The 17,771-nt window shown below is 43.4% G+C and overlaps 1 protein-coding gene across 1 annotated transcript in view; it reads left to right on the top strand.

Moving 5' to 3' along the window:
* The window catches only part of LOC310649979 (integrin alpha-D-like), a 46,010-nt gene extending 33,603 nt beyond the window's left edge, over window positions 1-12,407 (top strand). The window contains exons 20-30 of the mRNA XM_083378812.1: window positions 839-983; window positions 4,054-4,167; window positions 4,268-4,347; window positions 5,511-5,594; window positions 5,725-5,803; window positions 7,701-7,808; window positions 8,370-8,450; window positions 9,681-9,797; window positions 11,049-11,166; window positions 11,294-11,487; window positions 12,261-12,407. Of these exons, the coding sequence (XP_083234938.1) occupies window positions 839-983; window positions 4,054-4,167; window positions 4,268-4,347; window positions 5,511-5,594; window positions 5,725-5,803; window positions 7,701-7,808; window positions 8,370-8,450; window positions 9,681-9,797; window positions 11,049-11,166; window positions 11,294-11,487; window positions 12,261-12,377 (1,237 nt within the window). The 3' untranslated portion in view covers window positions 12,378-12,407. The remainder of the gene's footprint in view (window positions 1-838; window positions 984-4,053; window positions 4,168-4,267; window positions 4,348-5,510; window positions 5,595-5,724; window positions 5,804-7,700; window positions 7,809-8,369; window positions 8,451-9,680; window positions 9,798-11,048; window positions 11,167-11,293; window positions 11,488-12,260) is intronic.
* The last annotated feature ends 5,364 nt before the right edge of the window (window positions 12,408-17,771 follow it).

The following is a 17,771-nucleotide window of genomic DNA, read 5'->3' as shown; positions in this document are numbered from 1 at the left end:
ATTTAATTTTAATTTTAACTGGGGTTTTATTTGTTCAGGGACAGATATAATTTTTTTTAATTGTTTTTAACTTTTGTATTTTTGTTTTTAATCACCCTGTAAACCACCCTGAGTCCTTCGGGAAAGGGCGGTATATAAATGTAATAAAATAAATAAATAAATAAATAAAGGGTGGGATCAAGTCTATGTTACGTGCACTAAGGCCCATTGAAAGCAATGTGCGAAGTTGCCCATGACAAATTTAAGGGCCACTGTTTTCAGGTGGTCCTTAACAAATTCAGCAGGGACAAATGGCAAGGGGTGTCTTTTTTTTCTTTGATATTGTTATATGCAAATACAAGTAATCCTTGACTTATGGCCACAATCGAGCCCCAAATTTTTGTTGCTCAGTGAGTCATTTGTTAAGCGAATTTTGTCCCATATTGTGACTTTTCTTGCTACACTTGAATCACTGCAGTTGTTAAGTTAGTAGCACGGTTGTTAAGTGAATCTAGCTTCCCCATTGACTTTGGCAGAAGGTTGTAAAAGGGGATCCTGTAACTCTGGGACACTGCAACCGTCACAAATATGAGTCAGTCAAGCATCTGAATTTTGATCACCTGACTATAGGGGTACTTCAAAGACCATAAGTGTGAAAAACGCTCATAAATCACTTTTTCCAGTGCTGTTGTAAGTGAAAAAGTGGTAACTGTTGTAAGTCAAGGACTACCTCTATAATCGTAAGTAGTGAGAGTATTGATTTTCTTTTATTGATTCATCAATCATGGCCTGTGTGTGACCTTCATGATCTGAGACTTCTAACCAGGACCCAGAGTTTCTTTTCTTCACTCCCACTCAGCCTGCAAACTTTAGATGTGGGTTTGACTCCCGAGTTCACCATAACGGCCTCCCTTCAGAACCACGGGGAGGACTCCTATCGCAGCACTTTACGCTTCTTCTACCCTGCAGGACTCTCTTATCGCAAAGTCACCTTGCTACAACAGGTAAGAGAATAAAGGATGCCAGCAGAGGTGCAGAATAGGGGCGGAGCCTACTCGGGTTGTTACCGTGTTTTCCCCGAAAGTAAGACCTACCCCGAAAATAAGCCCTAACTTGATTTTTGGTGGTGGGCCTAATATAATCCCTACCTCAAAAACAAGCCCTAGTTTTGGGGTGACGCACACATCTAAAAATCAAGCTAGGCTGGGGGTGTGGAGTTGCCCCACGCAACCCGCACCCAGGCCTGCATTTTGCAGTTTGGCCTTTCCGGAAGGCCACTGCAGCCGATAATCGAGCAATGGATTCAATCCATACCTCGGTTCTGCAAGGCCTCTGCAGCTGAAAACTGAGCTGTGGATCGAATCCGTTGCTTGGTTATTGGCTGCAGAGGACTTCTAGAAAGGCCTGAGTGCGAAATGCAGGCCCGAGCTCCATTCTCAGTTGCAGAATGAAGCTGCTCCTTTGGCCGCAGAAGAAGTGGGCCAGCTGGGCAGGGCTGTTGGTGCCGGAGAAATTTTCCAGGAAACACAGTATATATAATGGTATGTGGAAAAGACCTAGGGAGACTAGGCAAGACGTGCTATCTAGGGAACAGATAAGAGACAGCATAGCCCAGAGCTGCATATTGTGTGGACCAAGAAGCTCAGAAGGGACTCTCCCTAAACTCTTGAGCTGTAAAAGTGACAGTGGGTGAATTGTACTTCCAGACCTGATAGATTCTGTTAATGTAGCTTTTACACTGTCTTTCTTTATTCATGTCAGAAGCACCTAGAAACTACAGACATATAACTTTCAACACTGAGTAAGTAAAACAAACATAAGATAGGTCATAAAAATATAGACATTTAAAAGTATAGAAAATAAATAGTATTAAAACTAAATGACATTTACCCGGTAATGGGCCATGTCGACAAAAATGTTCTCTCGCCAATGTATGGTCTTCCTCCATACATGTTGAAGGACGTTTTATGCACCATAGCAAGTGTGTTGGCTTGTTCTTCACATTCACAGAGTGTCTTCTATATAGGAAAGCCCCATTTTCCTAGATTGTCCTTTGATCTTCCTACCCCAGTGCACTATTTAGAATAGAATAGAATAGAATAGAATAGAATAGAATAGAATAGAATAGAATAGAATGGAATGGAATGGAATGGAATGGAATGGAATGGAATGGAATGGAATGGAACGGAACGGAACAGAATAGAATAGAGATGGAATGGAATAGAATAGAATAGAATAGAATAGAATAGAATAGAATAGAATAGAATAGAATAGAATAGAATAGAATAGAATAGAATAGAATAGAATGGAATGGAATGGAATGGAATGGAATGGAATGGAACGGAATGGAACGGAACGGAACAGAATAGAATAGAGATGGAATGGAATAGAATAGAATAGAATAGAATAGAATAGAATAGAATAGAATAGAATAGAATAGAATAGAATGGAATGGAATGGAATGGAATGGAATGGAATGGAATGGAATGGAACGGAACGGAACAGAATAGAATAGAGATGGAATAGAATAGAATAGAATAGAATAGAATAGAATAGAATAGAATAGAATAGAATAGAATAGAATAGAATAGAATAGAATAGAATGGAATGGAATGGAATGGAATGGAATGGAATGGAATGGAATGGAATGGAATGGAATAGAATAGAATAGAATAGAATAGAATAGAATGGAATGGAATGGAATGGAATGGAATGGAATGGAATGGAACGGAAGGAACGGAACGGAACGAAACAGAATAGAATAGAGATGGAATGGAATAGAATAGAATAGAATAGAATAGAATAGAATAGAATAGAATGGAATGGAATGGAATGGAATGGAATGGAATGGAATGGAATGGAACGGAACGGAACAGAATAGAATAGAGATGGAATGGAATAGAATAGAATAGAATAGAATAGAATAGAATAGAATAGAATAGAATAGAATGGAATGGAATGGAATGGAATGGAATGGAACGGAACGGAACGGAACAGAATAGAATAGAGATGGAATGGAATAGAATAGAATAGAATAGAATAGAATAGAATAGAATAGAATAGAATAGAATAGAATAGAATAGAATGGAATGGAATGGAATGGAATGGAATGGAATGGAATGGAATGGAATGGAACGGAACGGAACAGAATAGAATAGAGATGGAATGGAATAGAATAGAATAGAATAGAATAGAATAGAATAGAATAGAATAGAATAGAATAGAATAGAATAGAATGGAATGGAATGGAATGGAATGGAATGGAACGGAACGGAACGGAACGGAACGGAACAGAATAGAATAGAGATGGAATGGAATGGAATAGAATAGAATAGAATAGAATAGAATAGAATAGAATAGAATAGAATAGAATAGAATGGAATGGAATGGAATGGAATGGAATGGAATGGAACGGAACGGAACGGAACGGAACGGAACGGAACAGAATAGAATAGAGATGGAATGGAATGGAATGGAATAGAATAGAATAGAGATGGAATGGAATAGAATAGAATAGAATAGAATAGAATAGAATAGAATAGAATAGAATAGAATAGAATAGAATAGAATAGAATAGAATAGAATAGAATAGAATAGAATGGAATGGAATGGAATGGAATGGAACGGAACGGAACGGAACAGAATAGAATAGAGATGGAATGGAATGGAATAGAATAGAATAGAGATGGAATGGAGTGGAATAGAATAGAATAGAATAGAATAGAATAGAATAGAATAGAATAGAATAGAATAGAATAGAATAGAATGGAATGGAATGGAATGGAATGGAATGGAATGGAATGGAATGGAATGGAATGGAATGGAATGGAATAGAATAGGATAGGATAGAATAGAATAGAATAGAATAGAACAGAATATAATAGAAGCTTTATTGTCACTTTAAATGCACACTAATCAGCATACATTAAAATGAAATTGTGTTGCATTCAGTTCTCCAACAAATTCCATTATGCATTAGAATTAGTTTATCTGATTGTGTTTCCTATCTGGGCTATCTAGTAAGACTGACATTATGTTCCTCTTCTCAAAACTTTGTATGCACTCCTGCCTTAGGCCAGCAGAAAGGTGACACGGATCCAGTGCCGTTCAGCCCCTGCCCTGGAAGAAGAAGCCAGCCGGAATGCCACCTGTAACATCAACCACCCTATTTTCTGGAGTGGAGCAGAGGTGAGATCTGCTCGCTTTGTGTATTTGCGTTGACTGCCACAACAGTTGAGGATGACTGTAGCTGTACACCACTTACTCTCCCCGCCTTTGCATGTTTCAGGCTATCTTTGTTGCCACCTTTGATGTCTTCCCAGATGCTGATCTAGGGAATACACTGCAGATCATGGTCAAAGCTGAGAGGTAACATCCACGCTCCTGGGTTTTGTGGGTTAACAGAAAGCCAATAGTATTCAGTTGCTTTTAAGGGTGGAGGCTGGTGGCCAACAATAAGGCTCTGTGTGTCTGTGTGTGTGTCTCTCTGTGTGTAACTGAGATGACTATCAGTAAAGGAGAATATTTGTAGCTCAGGGTTGAAACGAGGAGTCCTTGGTGCTCTCTGAGCTTGGTTGTTTTCTTGCAGACGTTTCATTACCCAAACTAGGTAACATTATCAGTGCTAGCAGTGATGAGGTAAACTAGTTTGCATAATGAAACATCTGCAAGAAAGCAACCAAGCTCAGAGAGCATCAAGAAACCCCTGATGTTACTATTTCAAGGTCTGAGTTATTTGGGTGCCAACCGTGTGGTGTGAGATACTCTACTGCACAGCTTTCAAGCTGTCTTATTGGGCTGCCCTGAAATTTCTGTGAAGACTTAATAGGGATTTCTCAATAGGAAAATAAAAAGCAGTGTCCTTGAAGACAGCGTAGCCATTGCAGTTGAGTATACTTCAGTATGTACAAAAGTAACGAAACCTAAAAAGCTTGCTCAGTGTTATACTGTATGTAAAAGGACATGTTTTAGTGTCCTCAGTGGAGATCTGGTACTTGCAGAAGGCAAATTCAGGTTGACCGTAATCCTCAAAGACCAAATGTTTGAAAATGCATGAATGTAAATCATATTTTTTAGTAAAACTCTGCTGGCCGCCTTTATACTTTTGAGGGCAGCAGAAAAAAATATTTTGCCGAAGTAAAGTGATAAACAAAGAGGTCAAAAACATTGTACACTTCTCTATAGTAGGGTGTTGTTGTAATCCTGGGATATAATTTTTAACCTGCCTGTAACTAATTCTGTGGGCCCTCCGGCACAGTTTTTCTCCCAGGGCTATGAAATATTAGAAATTTTAAAATGTCAAGAATGCTGTTCCTTGGGAAAAATGGAGGAAGATTCATATTAAGACAGAACTTGGCTGAGAAGCAAAAAAACTAGCTAAAGATTCATGCTATATATTCTGTCAAAGCATTTTTTGCTACAGTGCACGATCAGGATTGAGATGTAAAATGCATCATATGACAGAGTAATATAGGTAGGTTGTTTTAGAATTTCCTGATTAAATGAAATCATATTTTCTTCCCCTTGTCCAGTGAAAATGGGAACACCAACACCAAGGACATCAGCTATGAAGCCACTTTGCCTGTCAGATATGCTGTACACCTGCTTATCAACATGTAAGTTAATATGGATATTTTAAAAAGGAGATAGAATGTAGACTCTGCAAACCTCATCCTTCTCTCAAGGATGCTGTCTCTGGAATCTTCCATTTCTACCAAAATTCTTGTCTCTGTTAAATCTTCTCAGGGGCGAGGAGTCCACCAAATATGTGAACTTCACTGTTGGCCAAGAAGATGCACAAAAGAGTGTTGAACACCGATATGAGGTGAAGGGCAAAATGAAGAAGAAACTATAGTCTGGGGGTTGGTGGGAAGAGGAGAAAGATGGGGCTAGGGAATTCTGGGAATTGAAGTCCACACATCTTAGTCACCACCCATCTTTAAAGGGTATTCCTTTAAGTAGGGTTGTAATTTTAATAACAACAACAACAATAAAGTTGGAGGGGATCTTGGAGGTCATCTAGTCCAACCCCCTGCTCAGGTAGGAAACCCTGTACCATTTCAGACACCTCAGTTTCTAGGTTGCTTCTCTCTTTGGTTAGTTCCCATCTGTTGCTTCTTGTCCTGCCTGTCAGATGCTTTGGAGAATAGGTTGACTCCCCCTCTAATCTGTGGCAGCCCTGGAGATATTGGAAGACTGCTATCGTGTCCCCCCTCGTCCTTCTCTTCATTAAACTAGACATACCCAATTCCAGCAACCGTTCCCTATATGTTTTAGCCTCCAGTCCCCTAATCATCTTTGTTGCTCTTCTCTGTACTCTTTCTAGAGTCTCGACATCTTTTTTACATCGTGGTGACCAAAACTGGATGCAGTATTCCAAGGGTGGCATTGTAAAGTGGTATTAACACTTCACGTGATCTTAATTCTATTATCCCTCTGTTAATGCAGCCTAGCACTGTGTTTTAAGTTAGGGCAGCAAATAGGAGCTATTCCTGAGTATGTAGTTGTAGAATAGATGCAGGTTAAAAATGAGGGCCAGGGGAAGTTTCACATTTTTGAATATATGTAGACTTATATATTATTGTCCACCTTCAGTAAATAAATCCAGCATTGTTGAGAGCAATTGGCTTAAACCTTTTCCTTTAACATAGGACTGTCTGCAGGGACTTCCTTTTATAGATAGTCCTCGACATATGACCACAAGTGGAATTTCCATTGCTAAACAAGACAAGTGTGAAGTGAATCATGTCTGATTTTACAACCTTTTGTTGCCACGGTTATTAAGCCAATCACTGCAGTTAATCCTCTGGCCGTTAAGCAAACCAACTTTCCCCCCCCCCCCCCTTGACTTTGCTTGTAAGAAGCTGACAGGGTAGGTCACAAATGGAGATCACCTGCTGAAGCCATTATAAATATATGCCAATTGTCAAGTGTTGATCATGCGACTTGGGGATGCTGTGATGACCAGTAGTAAGCCACCTTTTTTTCAGTGCCATTGTAACTTCAAATGATCATTAAATGAATTGCTGTTAAGTTGAAAACTACATGTAAGGCACGTGCATTTTAAAATATCATTGATCTGTATGGGCTACATCTGCACTTGGGGTACTATATAATGAGGTATATTACAAGGCTAAAGTAATGCCACTACACCGGTATTCCATGGGGCTTGAGTAGACTTACAAACAGAATAATCTACACCCTGATGACAGCATCAGTCATTATGCCTTCATGTCTAACATGAAGTAATTAGTTAAACTTAATGCTGAACAACTAATTTTCATTGAAATAGTGAGCATTGATCATACCTAGGTCACATCACTAGTCTTTTTCAGATGGATAGGAAGATGAAATGAATTAAATAAAACTATAAGCCATCCCTGAAAACATTATCCTTGCACATAATGGTGAAGGAGTTCTTTGCTAATTATCAATCTAATTGGAAGAGACTTTTGAAGCCAAGAGGTCATGGTCCGAAGTGTTCTAATGGTTCCTGCACTGAGCAAGGGGTTAGACTCAATGACCTCTAAAGCCCCCAGGGAAGCATGTCACAAGAATCTGTGACATGCTTCCCTGCCTTTCTCTGCTTGCAGCCTCAAGGACACGGTGTAATTTGTGACCTCTAATGTTACCACTTCTTTTTCCTTTCCTATACAACATCACCAGATGGGTGGAAGGACCTCTTTCTGGTGGAAAAATGGCAGAAATGATTTTTTTTTCAGTTGAAGAATCTTCATGAACGAAGCATCCCTTTCACGGTGACATTTCAGATCCCAGTAAAACTGAAAGAGATTCTGGTTTGGGATGTGTCTCAAGTTATTCCTTCTGAGGTATGCTTATCTATGTTGAACAATCTTGTTGTGGCCTTCTGGTCAATCCACTGAAGAAACACACACACACACACACACACACACACACACACACCAGCCTGGCTGAGAAAATGAATGCTGGAGATATTCAGCCAGTGCTGGCCGTGTACTTTGGAGAAGCATTTCACCTTGTGATGTGATCTGACCCACCTCACCAGACTGTCCAGGCTGACTCATTCACATGCTTTGATTTGATAACAGGGGTTCTATATGTGGGTGTGCAGTGCATTGGTAAAAGCCCCTGTTCTAGATCAGGTTGGATCCGAACAACTCCTTCGTCGCACCAATGAGAACTGGGTTCCTGCCTTGTTTTAAAGGAGCGCTTTGGTTGAACCCCCGCTAAAGATCTGAGGATCTGTAAAACCTGACTGAAGATTCTTCTTCCATCTTCTGGAACTCATTTGGAACTAGGATTTGGGGAAGCAAAGTTCTTACTGAGAAGAAGCAAAATATGTCACCCTTTGTCTTCTGCTCCACCCAGCACCTTCTGCTACTAATAACCGGACCTCTCTTTTTCTGCAGCCTGAAGTTGCCAGGTGTGTCTTGGAGAGAGAAACATCAGATTCCGAGGATCTTCTGGCCAATGAGGCACAACTCCAGTTGGTGAGCCTGCTGGTCCTTTTCTTTAGGGCCAACTGCATTCTGGAGCTCTTTCTGAGAGAAGTCATACCGTATATATTGATTTATGAGAATCCTCAGGAGGGACAAAGGATTCCTGAAAAAAATAAGCATGCTCCATGGACATCCTCTAGTTGATCTACACCAGGGGTTTCAAACTCAATTTCATTGAGGGCTGCATCAGCATTGCGGTTGCCCTCAGGGGGCCGGGTGGGTGTGGCCAGGGTGGGCATGGCCTACTGGGTGGGCGTGGCTAGAGTGCGTATGGCCTACTGGGTGGGCGTGGCCAGCTCTACATCTTTCGCATCAAGGGTGCCTATGGGGGCCTGGGCAGGAGTGGGACAGATCTGAGGGTCTCTGGCGGAAGGAGGGTCTCTGGGCCAGGGCCAAGGCAGTGGGGGCCGTTCCCTCACTGTTTCCAGGATGGCTTTGCGGGCCGCATGAAACCACTTCACGGGCCGGATCTGGCCCCCGGGCCTTGTGTTTGACGTGTCTGATCTACACTATACAAATTAAAGGAATTTATAGATGGTCTCTGGATACGTATACTCAGTTCTGACTTCTGATTTCTCTTTCCCAAGTGTAGATGTTTCCACTTGTTTCTATTAAATTCGGTTGCTTAACCGTTTCCTCTAATCTATCAAGATAGGTTTGGATTTTATTTTGGACTACCAGGCTACTAGATGTCCCAATCGATTCTGTGATATCTGCAGATTTCCTAACTATTCCATCAGCCATATAATTTAGTAACAATGGAAGAGCTGAAGAATACAGAACCCAAGATTGAACTTTGTGCCCCTCCCTTGACATTTCTCAAGAGTTTGAAGAGGAATTGTTGATGAATGCATGCTTTGAGCCACTCATGTCTGCACTTAATTATCATGTCACCCATACTTAGCTAGCTTGCCAATCAACATTTTATAGGGGGTCTTCAAAATAGATTGTGCTTAGGCACATAGTATATCTATACTCTGTTAAGGAAGTTACCCTATATAATCTGGAAAGTTTTTTTTTAAATATCTTTTACAGCCCTGAAAGCTAGAAAGCTGGAATAAACAAGGAAACAACAGAGGTTATCGAGATGTTCAATTCCACAGTTAATACTGAAAGTGCAGAATTATGGCTTGTCAAGGGTCATTTTGCCCTTGTATGATTTCTCCCTTTGGTTTTATCTGGGATATCTTTTTATTCCACCCTCCCTCACCCCCACCCCAGGACTGCTCCATTGCTTCTTGCAAAATCATCCGCTGCGATGTTTTGTCACTGAAGATACACAAAAGGCCACTGGAGTTCGGGATCAAAGGAGACCTCAGTTTCACCTGGACACCTCAGGTAGAGAGGCTGGGTTTCTTGAAGTGTGCGATATTCACAAGTAGTCCTTCTCCACCCCAGAGCTCAAAGAGTCTTATTTATGTGAGATGGCCTCACGAGACCGATGGTTCGTTGAGGTGCTTCCAAGAAAAAGGCAGCACGCAGGGATGCAATCAGATGAAGCTTTATTTAAAGACAGAGTAAAGAGAAAGAGTTCCCTGGCATGGAGGCATCCATGCCTGGATTGAGCTCGTGGATCATTCCCAGAGGAAGCTTAAACAAGGAGGCAACAAGAGAGAGAGCAGCCCCTGAGCAGAGGTTTTTATGGGGGTCCCCAGCCCCTCCCTTACCAATGAGAGTGAGGGGGCTGGAGGGCCATTAACTCTCTCCAATGGGGCTGCAGGGGCCAGAGACCCCTGACCCACCAGTGGGAGCAAAGATGCCTCTTTGCTCCCATCTGATGAACTTTTGGGGGAACTGCCATGGCTGGCACAAAAACACCTAACAATTTATGTAATTGTTTATTCGATATCTGTAACCTCCCAACTCAACCAAGTGACTTTGGGCAGTTTACAGTTTTATAATTCTTAAATTCTAAAGGTAAAGGTAAAGATTCCCCCGCACATGCGTGCTAGTCGTTTCCAACTCTTAAGGGCCGGTGCTCATCTCCGTTTCAAAGCCGAAGAGCCAGCGCTTGTCCGAGGACGTCTCCATGGTCATGTGGCCGGCATGACTAGACGCCAAAGGCACACGGAACGCTGTTACCTTCCCACCGTAGTGGTCCCTATTTTTCTACTTGCATTTTTACGTGCTTTCGAACAGCTAGGTTGGCAGAAGCTGGGACGAGTAACAGGTGCTCACTCTGCTACGCGGCACTCGGGATTCGTCTCGCCAAACTGCCGACCATCTGATCGACAAGCTCAGCGTCCTAACCCACTGAGCCACCGCGTCCCTCTTAAATTCCAAAGCACTTCAAACTATTTAAAAACATGAGAGCAATAAAAGTGTCCGTAAAATAAATAAGCACAAGTTGGCAGCCTTGATGATTAATCAACTGATAGTTAAAGCCAAGTAACAGGGCCCTTAGCACATTCTGAGCCCCAGGCCCCAGGTGCATAGCCAGGTTTTTAAAGCTTTGCAAAAAGTAACAGGGTTGTACCATTCAAATCACTTGTGCTGAGATGGATGGGTTCTTACTTCAGCTTCCTCCTCCTCCTCCTCCTCAACAAATAGCATGTCATCTTTCAAAAAACTAACCAATCTCTCTTCCAGATCCAATGGAAGAAAATTATTTTGGTGAGCTCCGCACAGATTTCTTATGACCAGAAAAAATACACACAGCATGAGGGCTTTTCCCAAACTCAGGTAATGAAGGCGGGGATGATGTGGGGTGTGGTCAGGAAGCTGTGCCTCAGGACTTCCTTTCCCAATGCTTGGAGGCAAGTGATGTCTAATGCCTAGAACTGGTCCTTGACACCTGGATTCCTGGACTGTCAGACTGCGCCTAATCTCTAAAGGCGTGGTGGCGAGCCTACGGCACGCGTGCCACAGGTGGCACGCAGAGCTCTCTCTAAAGTATTGTCTTTCCCGCCCTTCCCAGGTGCAGACAGTGGTGGAGCTGATCAAGATCTATAACAGCTTCCCAGTTATCCTTGGCAGCTCTTTTGGGGGCTTAATCCTTCTAGCTCTGACAGCTGCAGCTTTGTACCAGGTGAAGTGCAACCGGGGGAGGGAAAGGGTAGAGAATGGAGCTCTCGCTACCCCTCCCAATTATGTTCTGATTGCATGTTCCAAAGATTTCTGCCTGCATGTTCCAAAGATTTCTCATCAAGGGAGTTTAGTTGTTCATCGACCCTTCTTGGAGGTAGGGATTAAGGCCTTGGCCAAATGTCAGGATGTGTTATTTGTTAGATACTGGGTTCACGTTGCGTGATTGATGAGGCGAGGGGAGGGAGTTCAGCAAAGATCATTGTTTATTGCTTCCAGGAACTGAAGTGAGACACAGGGCTGCGAATGCAGCAATTTATACCCTGGCCTCTAGGTGGCGGCCAATAGGTTTAAAGCAACCTATTACTGCCCTAGAGGCAACCAATAGCGGCGCTAGAGACGGGTTGTCTGAGGAGCTGGGAGCCGTTAGCCAGCTTCCCTGCTTGAGCAACCTTCCAGCAATTAACCCTTGTGATATTCCCTTAGCAAGACAAAGCCCAATACATTACAGTTTTCATAGCCCCCTGAGTCTTGGCAGCTCTCTTAAGCACTAAGATAAGGTTTCCCAACTGTGGCAACTTTAATGTATGTGGACTTCAACTCCCAGAATTCCAGCATGGCTGGCTGGAGAATTCTGGGAGTTGAAATCCATGTATCTGAAAGTTGGCAAGCTGTGGAAACCTTGCACTAAGAGCTGGTATTCTTATTTTGTTGGAGGAGAAAGCTCACGTTTGCTTTCTGTTCCTCTTACTTTCCTTTCTCTCTATCTCTCTCTAGGTTGGGTTCTTCAAGCGTCAATACAAGCAGAGGCTGGAGGAGGCTGGAGCTGATCACGCCATTGATCCACCCTCACAAAATGTTGAGTCATCTTCTGGCAACGACCCTGTTTCCTAATAATCTTGCTGACCTCTATTATAATAATAATAATAATAAGTTGGAAGGGACCTTGGAGGTCATCTAGTCCAACCCCCTGCTCAGGCAGGAAACCCTATACCATTTTAGACAAATGGCTGTCCAGTCTCTTCTTAAAAACTTCCAGTGTTGGAGCATTCACCACTTCTGGAGGCAGGTTGTTCCACTGGTTAGTTGTTCTAACTGTCAGGAAGTTTCTCCTTAGTTCTAGGTTGCTTCTCTCCTTGACTAGTTTCCATCCGTTGCTTCTTGTCCTGCTTTCAGGTCCTTTGGAGAATAGCTTGACTCCTCTTCTTTGGGGTAGCCCCTGAGATATTGGAACACTGCTATCATGTCACCCCTCCCCCTTCTCTTCATTAAACTACACATACTTGTTCCTTAGCTTTGTTTCTCAGCTTCTCCAAAGTCCATCAATGGATCCATTGATTAGGTTCTCAAAAATCCACCAGCAGATCCACCGGTAGGAGCAGCTGGTCCCGGATGTGTACACACACTTTAAGTTAGCAAATTTGAGGTAACTTGATTCAAAAAAAAAATGTTGCCCTATGATGCATTGTTTCTGCTAATTGAAGGTGACAACCAGACAAATAAAAAGAAGAGTTTTAGTAGTACCGGTAGGAGGCACAAGTAATAGCAGCACTCAGAGCCAGGGGATATAGTTGGTAATGCCTTAAGGTAGCCAGTGGAATGCACAAAATGTAAAAGTAGGGAAATCGTGTCTCCCTCCCACTAAAAGCAGCAGACAGCGCAGCCACGAAGAAACCTCTTGTTGAAAACAATCAACAGAAAACCTTTAATAAACTTACCAGAGGCAAAACAAACACATCTCTTCCACAATTTTAATCAGGGGCTTTTTTCAAATATCCATGGAATACAGGCAGTCCTCGACTTACGACCACAATTGAACCCAGCATTTCAGTTGGTAAGGGAGACATTTTGTTGAGTTTTGACCCATTTTATGACCTTCCTTGCCGCAGTTGTTAAAAAAAATCACTGCAGTTGTTAAGTTAGTAACATGGTTCTTAACTGAACCTGGCTCCCCCATTGCCTTTCCTTGTTCAGAAGGTTGCAAAAGGCGATCACATGACTCCAGGACACTGCAACCGTCATAAATACGGGTCAGTTGCCAAGCGTCTGAATTTTGATCATGTGACTCTGGAGACGCTGCGATGGTCGTAAATATGAAAAACGGTCCGTTCTCAGCTCTGTTGTAACTTTGAATGGTCGTTAAATGAACTACTGTAAGTCGAGGACTACCATATTTTCCAGCGTATAAGACGACTTTTTAACCCATGAAAATCATCTCAAAAGTTGGGGGGTCGTCTTATACGCCCAGTCGTCTTATATGCCGGAAAATAGTACATAAATCAATTGAGCGCCCCTGTTCTTGCAAAGCAACTTCAAGCCTCCTTAGTCCAGTCCCCCCTCCAACGTGACTCTCCCTTCCCACCCCCAAGAGCCTCTCAGCCCCTTCCCCTCCCCCTTGCAAACGCCAGACCCCGGGAGCTCTTGCGTCTATTCCAAAGGGTGGGTGGAAGGAAAAGCCCCTTTCGGCTCCGGCTTGGCTGCAAGTCAGCGAGCCCGGGAAGGCACGCCCTCCCCTCTCACTGTGGAAGAAGCAGGGCAGGCTGGCGTCTGGCGGGAGCCAGCAGGACAGTCCTGCGCACGCATGCGCTCCCTGGCTCCTAAGGAGTCCTCGGGGAGCCATGGCAGGCGCCTCACGCTCTTCCCTCTTGAGGCAGCATCGGCGGAGCCGTCCGGCGTCGGGCGGGAGCCGGCAGGGCAGTCCTGCACACGCGCGCGCTGTAACAAACGGGGAGCGCGGGCTCGCTGATTTTCCGGCGTATAAGACGAAAAATCTTGAAAATCATCTCAAAAGTTGGGGGGGGGTCGTCTTATACGCCCAGTCGTCTTATACGCCGGAAAATACGGTAGCTATTCTGTATGTTAAAACTGTACAAACAAAGGAGAAATCTAGGTTGCCTCCATGGATATGAAACAGAGTCTACATCGTGAAGGCCCCCCAAATGTTTATTGTGGTGTTTTGTGGTCTGTGGCTAGCAGGATATGCAAATGAACCTGCCTAATTCAGTCCAGTGGAGATTTTTCATGCTTACCTCAGAGAAAACTTAATTAACCGATCAAATTTTCTCCTAATTTAGACTTCCATATTTAACTTGCTCCTGGTTTCAATTGTCATTCTATTTTCTAAGCTTTCTTTTTTAAACATAACTGTATTTAGATTTTTTTAAAAAAACCCTCAAAAGATAAAAAAAACCTGATAGACACTAATAATTTGGAAAAAGAAATAAGGAAAGAAAGAGAATATGAAGCCAAAAGTGCACAAAAAAAGAGAGATATCAACAAATGATTTCCGATTGTCTTTTACAACAACTTTCTTTTATCTTCTTGTTTCTGATTCTAGCAATTAGAAAAAAAGGCAGGAAACGAGTATATTAAGAACAGGGATTAAGATTAATCCGAATCGTGTGTCCTCATTATAAAAGTAGCTCTCAATTTACAACCAGTTTCCATTGTTAAGCAAGGCAGTTGTGAGTCATGCTCAATTTTACAACTTTTTCGGCACAGTTGTTAAGTGAATCATCTGGCTATTAAGTGCATCTGGCCCTCCACATTGACTTTGCTTGTCGGAAGCTGGCTGGAAAGGCTGCAAATGATGATTATGTGACTTCGGGACCGTTCAACTGTCATAAGTACATGCCAGTTGCCAAGCACGATCATGTGACCGTGGGTATGCTGTGACAGTTTTAAGTTGGAAAGCTTTAAGTTGGCACCAGACTACAAAGCAGGAGGTGGTGAGTTCAAGTCCTGCCTTAGCCATGAAAGCCAGCTGGGCCACTCCCTTTCTCGCTGCCCAACCCACCTCACAGGGCTGCTGTTGTGGGGAGAATAGGAGAAGGAGCGTGTTTTGGATTTGCTTACTGCCTTGAGTTATTTGTAAAAAATAATAAAATCAAGATACAAATTGAATAAATAATAAGTGCAAGGACCAGTTATAAATCGCTTTTTTCAGTTCCATTATAATTTCAAACAGTCACTAAACGGATGGTTGTAAGTTGAGGACTACCTGCAGGCAAGTTTCAAGAAGGAGGAAATGGGGACTCTTGTCTCTCTTCCCAATCTCTGTTTCATCCTACCAACCAGAGCCAATCCCCCTCCCTAATTCTCCAAGAAATAACTTTTCATCACAGTTGTTTTCCAGGGGTCTCCAAACCTGGCAATTTTAAGACTTGTGGATTTCGGCAAACAAATATTGGAGTAGGATTTATATATAAATGGAGAAAATTCTCAAAGTGAACATAAAGATTAAACCAAAAACTTTCCTTCTGGACCTAAAGGAAAGAGAACTGGGTTAAAAATGGAACTCTGATTTTATATATGGTGATGGCAGCAAGATTGCTCTATGCCAGGGCTTTTCAACCTTTTCACCCATTGTGCCACTTTTAGGATATGGCAGCATCCGAGTACCACCAGGCGCCTAGCATGGGGTCAAAAATGTGATGACCAAAAAAAAAAAAAGGAAAAAAGTGATAAAGTACAGCTAGTCCTCGACTTACAACAGTTTGCTTAGTGACTGTTCGAAGTTACAATGGCACTGAAAAAAGTGCCCCCCCCAAGCCACAGCCGAGCAAGACACCTGCCTGCCCACCTGGCGGCGCTCTTCCTCCTGTCCAAGGTTTTCATTGTTGTGAGCATTTCTGTTGAGGATTGGCAGTGGGGGTGGGGTGGGGGGATGTTTGGTTTTTATTCCCCCCGTCTACTGGGTGGTTGCAGCAGGTTTTGGTCACTTCACATGACCCTGGGACACTGTGACCATCATAAATATGAATCGGTTGCCAAGCATCTGAATGTAAATCACAAGACCCTGGAGATGCTGCAACATTCCAGCTGATCGGCGCTTCTTCTGGGCTCAGCAGAAGCACCAGGATCAGCGCCGAGCTCCAGCTGGAGCCTGGTGCTGATGCTGGTGCTTCCACTGAGCCCTGACAGCCCTGCAGCTCCAGCCGTCTCTCGCTCAGGCTTGTGCGGTGCTGCCACCGGTTAAGCTCATTCCCCTCCCCCGCTAACACTTTTCTAGGATGGTCGCATACCGCCTGCCAGGTGCCAATGTGGTGGTTGAAAAGCCCTGCTCTGTGCACAAAAGTGGAAGGATGCCTTGATTCCCACCATGGACGAATGGTTTCAAAAGCTGATGGAATTAGCCGAGATGGCCAAATTGACTGTGCTGATAAAATAAAAAGAACATAAGTACTTTTGTTTCTACTTGGAAACCACTTCTGGACTTTGTGCTTGAGGTGGGGAAAAAATGATGTTATGATTTTGGTTTTTACCGATTAGACTGATTTGCCGATACCCAAACGGCTACAGCAGACATGTCAAACACAAGGCCCGGGGGCCGGATCCGGCCCGCGAAGTGGTTTCATGTGGCCCATGAAGCCATCCTGGAAACAGTGAGGGAATGGCTCCCACTGCCTTGGCCCTGGCCCAGAGACCCTTCTTCTGCCAGAGACCCTCAGATCTGTCCCACTCCTGCCCAGGCCCCCATAGGCACCCTTGATGCGAATGATGTAGAGCTGGCCATGCCCACCCAGTAGGCCATACGCACTTTAGCCACACCCACCCAGTAGGCCATGCCCACCCTGGCCACACCCACCCGGCCCCCTGAGGGCAACCGCAGTGCTGATGCGGCCCTCAATGAAATTGAGTTTGACACCCCTGGGCTACAGCATAATAGTATAGAAATGTAAAAAGTCAAGATTTGACTTTAATGTCTGATTTTACTGCAACAGACAGAGTCGGAAGTCAATGCCTTTCGTTTCTTCCCCTCCCTTTCTTCACACCTTTTTTGTTTTCCCTCTTTCTACTGTTGTCCCCTGTTGTTGTTGTTAGTTGCGAAGTTGTGTCCGACCCATCGCGACCCCATGGACAACGTTCCTCCAGGCCTTCCTGTCCTCTACCATCTTCTGGAGTCCATTTAAGCTCAGGCCTACTGCTTCAGTGACTCCATCCAGCCACCTCATTCTCTGTCGTCCCCTTCTTCTCTTGCCCTCAGCCTTTCCCAGCATTAGGCTCTTCTCCAGTGAGTCCTTCCTTCTCATTAGGTGGCCAATGTATTTGAGTTTTAGCTTCAGGATCTGGCCTTCTAAAGAGCAGTCAGGGTTGATCTCCTCTAGGACTGACCGGTTTGATCGCCTTGCAGTCCAAGGGACTCGCAGGAGTCTTCTCTGTTGTCCCCTACTATTTGCTTTTGTATTTGTACATTTTATGTTATAAATGAATAAAACTAATAATAATAATAAAAAAAGACTTGTGAATTTCAGCATCCGGAATTCTGGAATTTGAAGTCCACAAGTC

This window comes from Vipera ursinii (assembly GCF_947247035.1).
Source record: "Vipera ursinii genome assembly, chromosome: Z".
NCBI lineage: Eukaryota > Metazoa > Chordata > Lepidosauria > Squamata > Viperidae > Vipera > Vipera ursinii.
The sequence above is the reverse complement of the archived record's forward strand: the minus strand, read 5'-3'. Positions and strand labels throughout refer to the sequence as shown.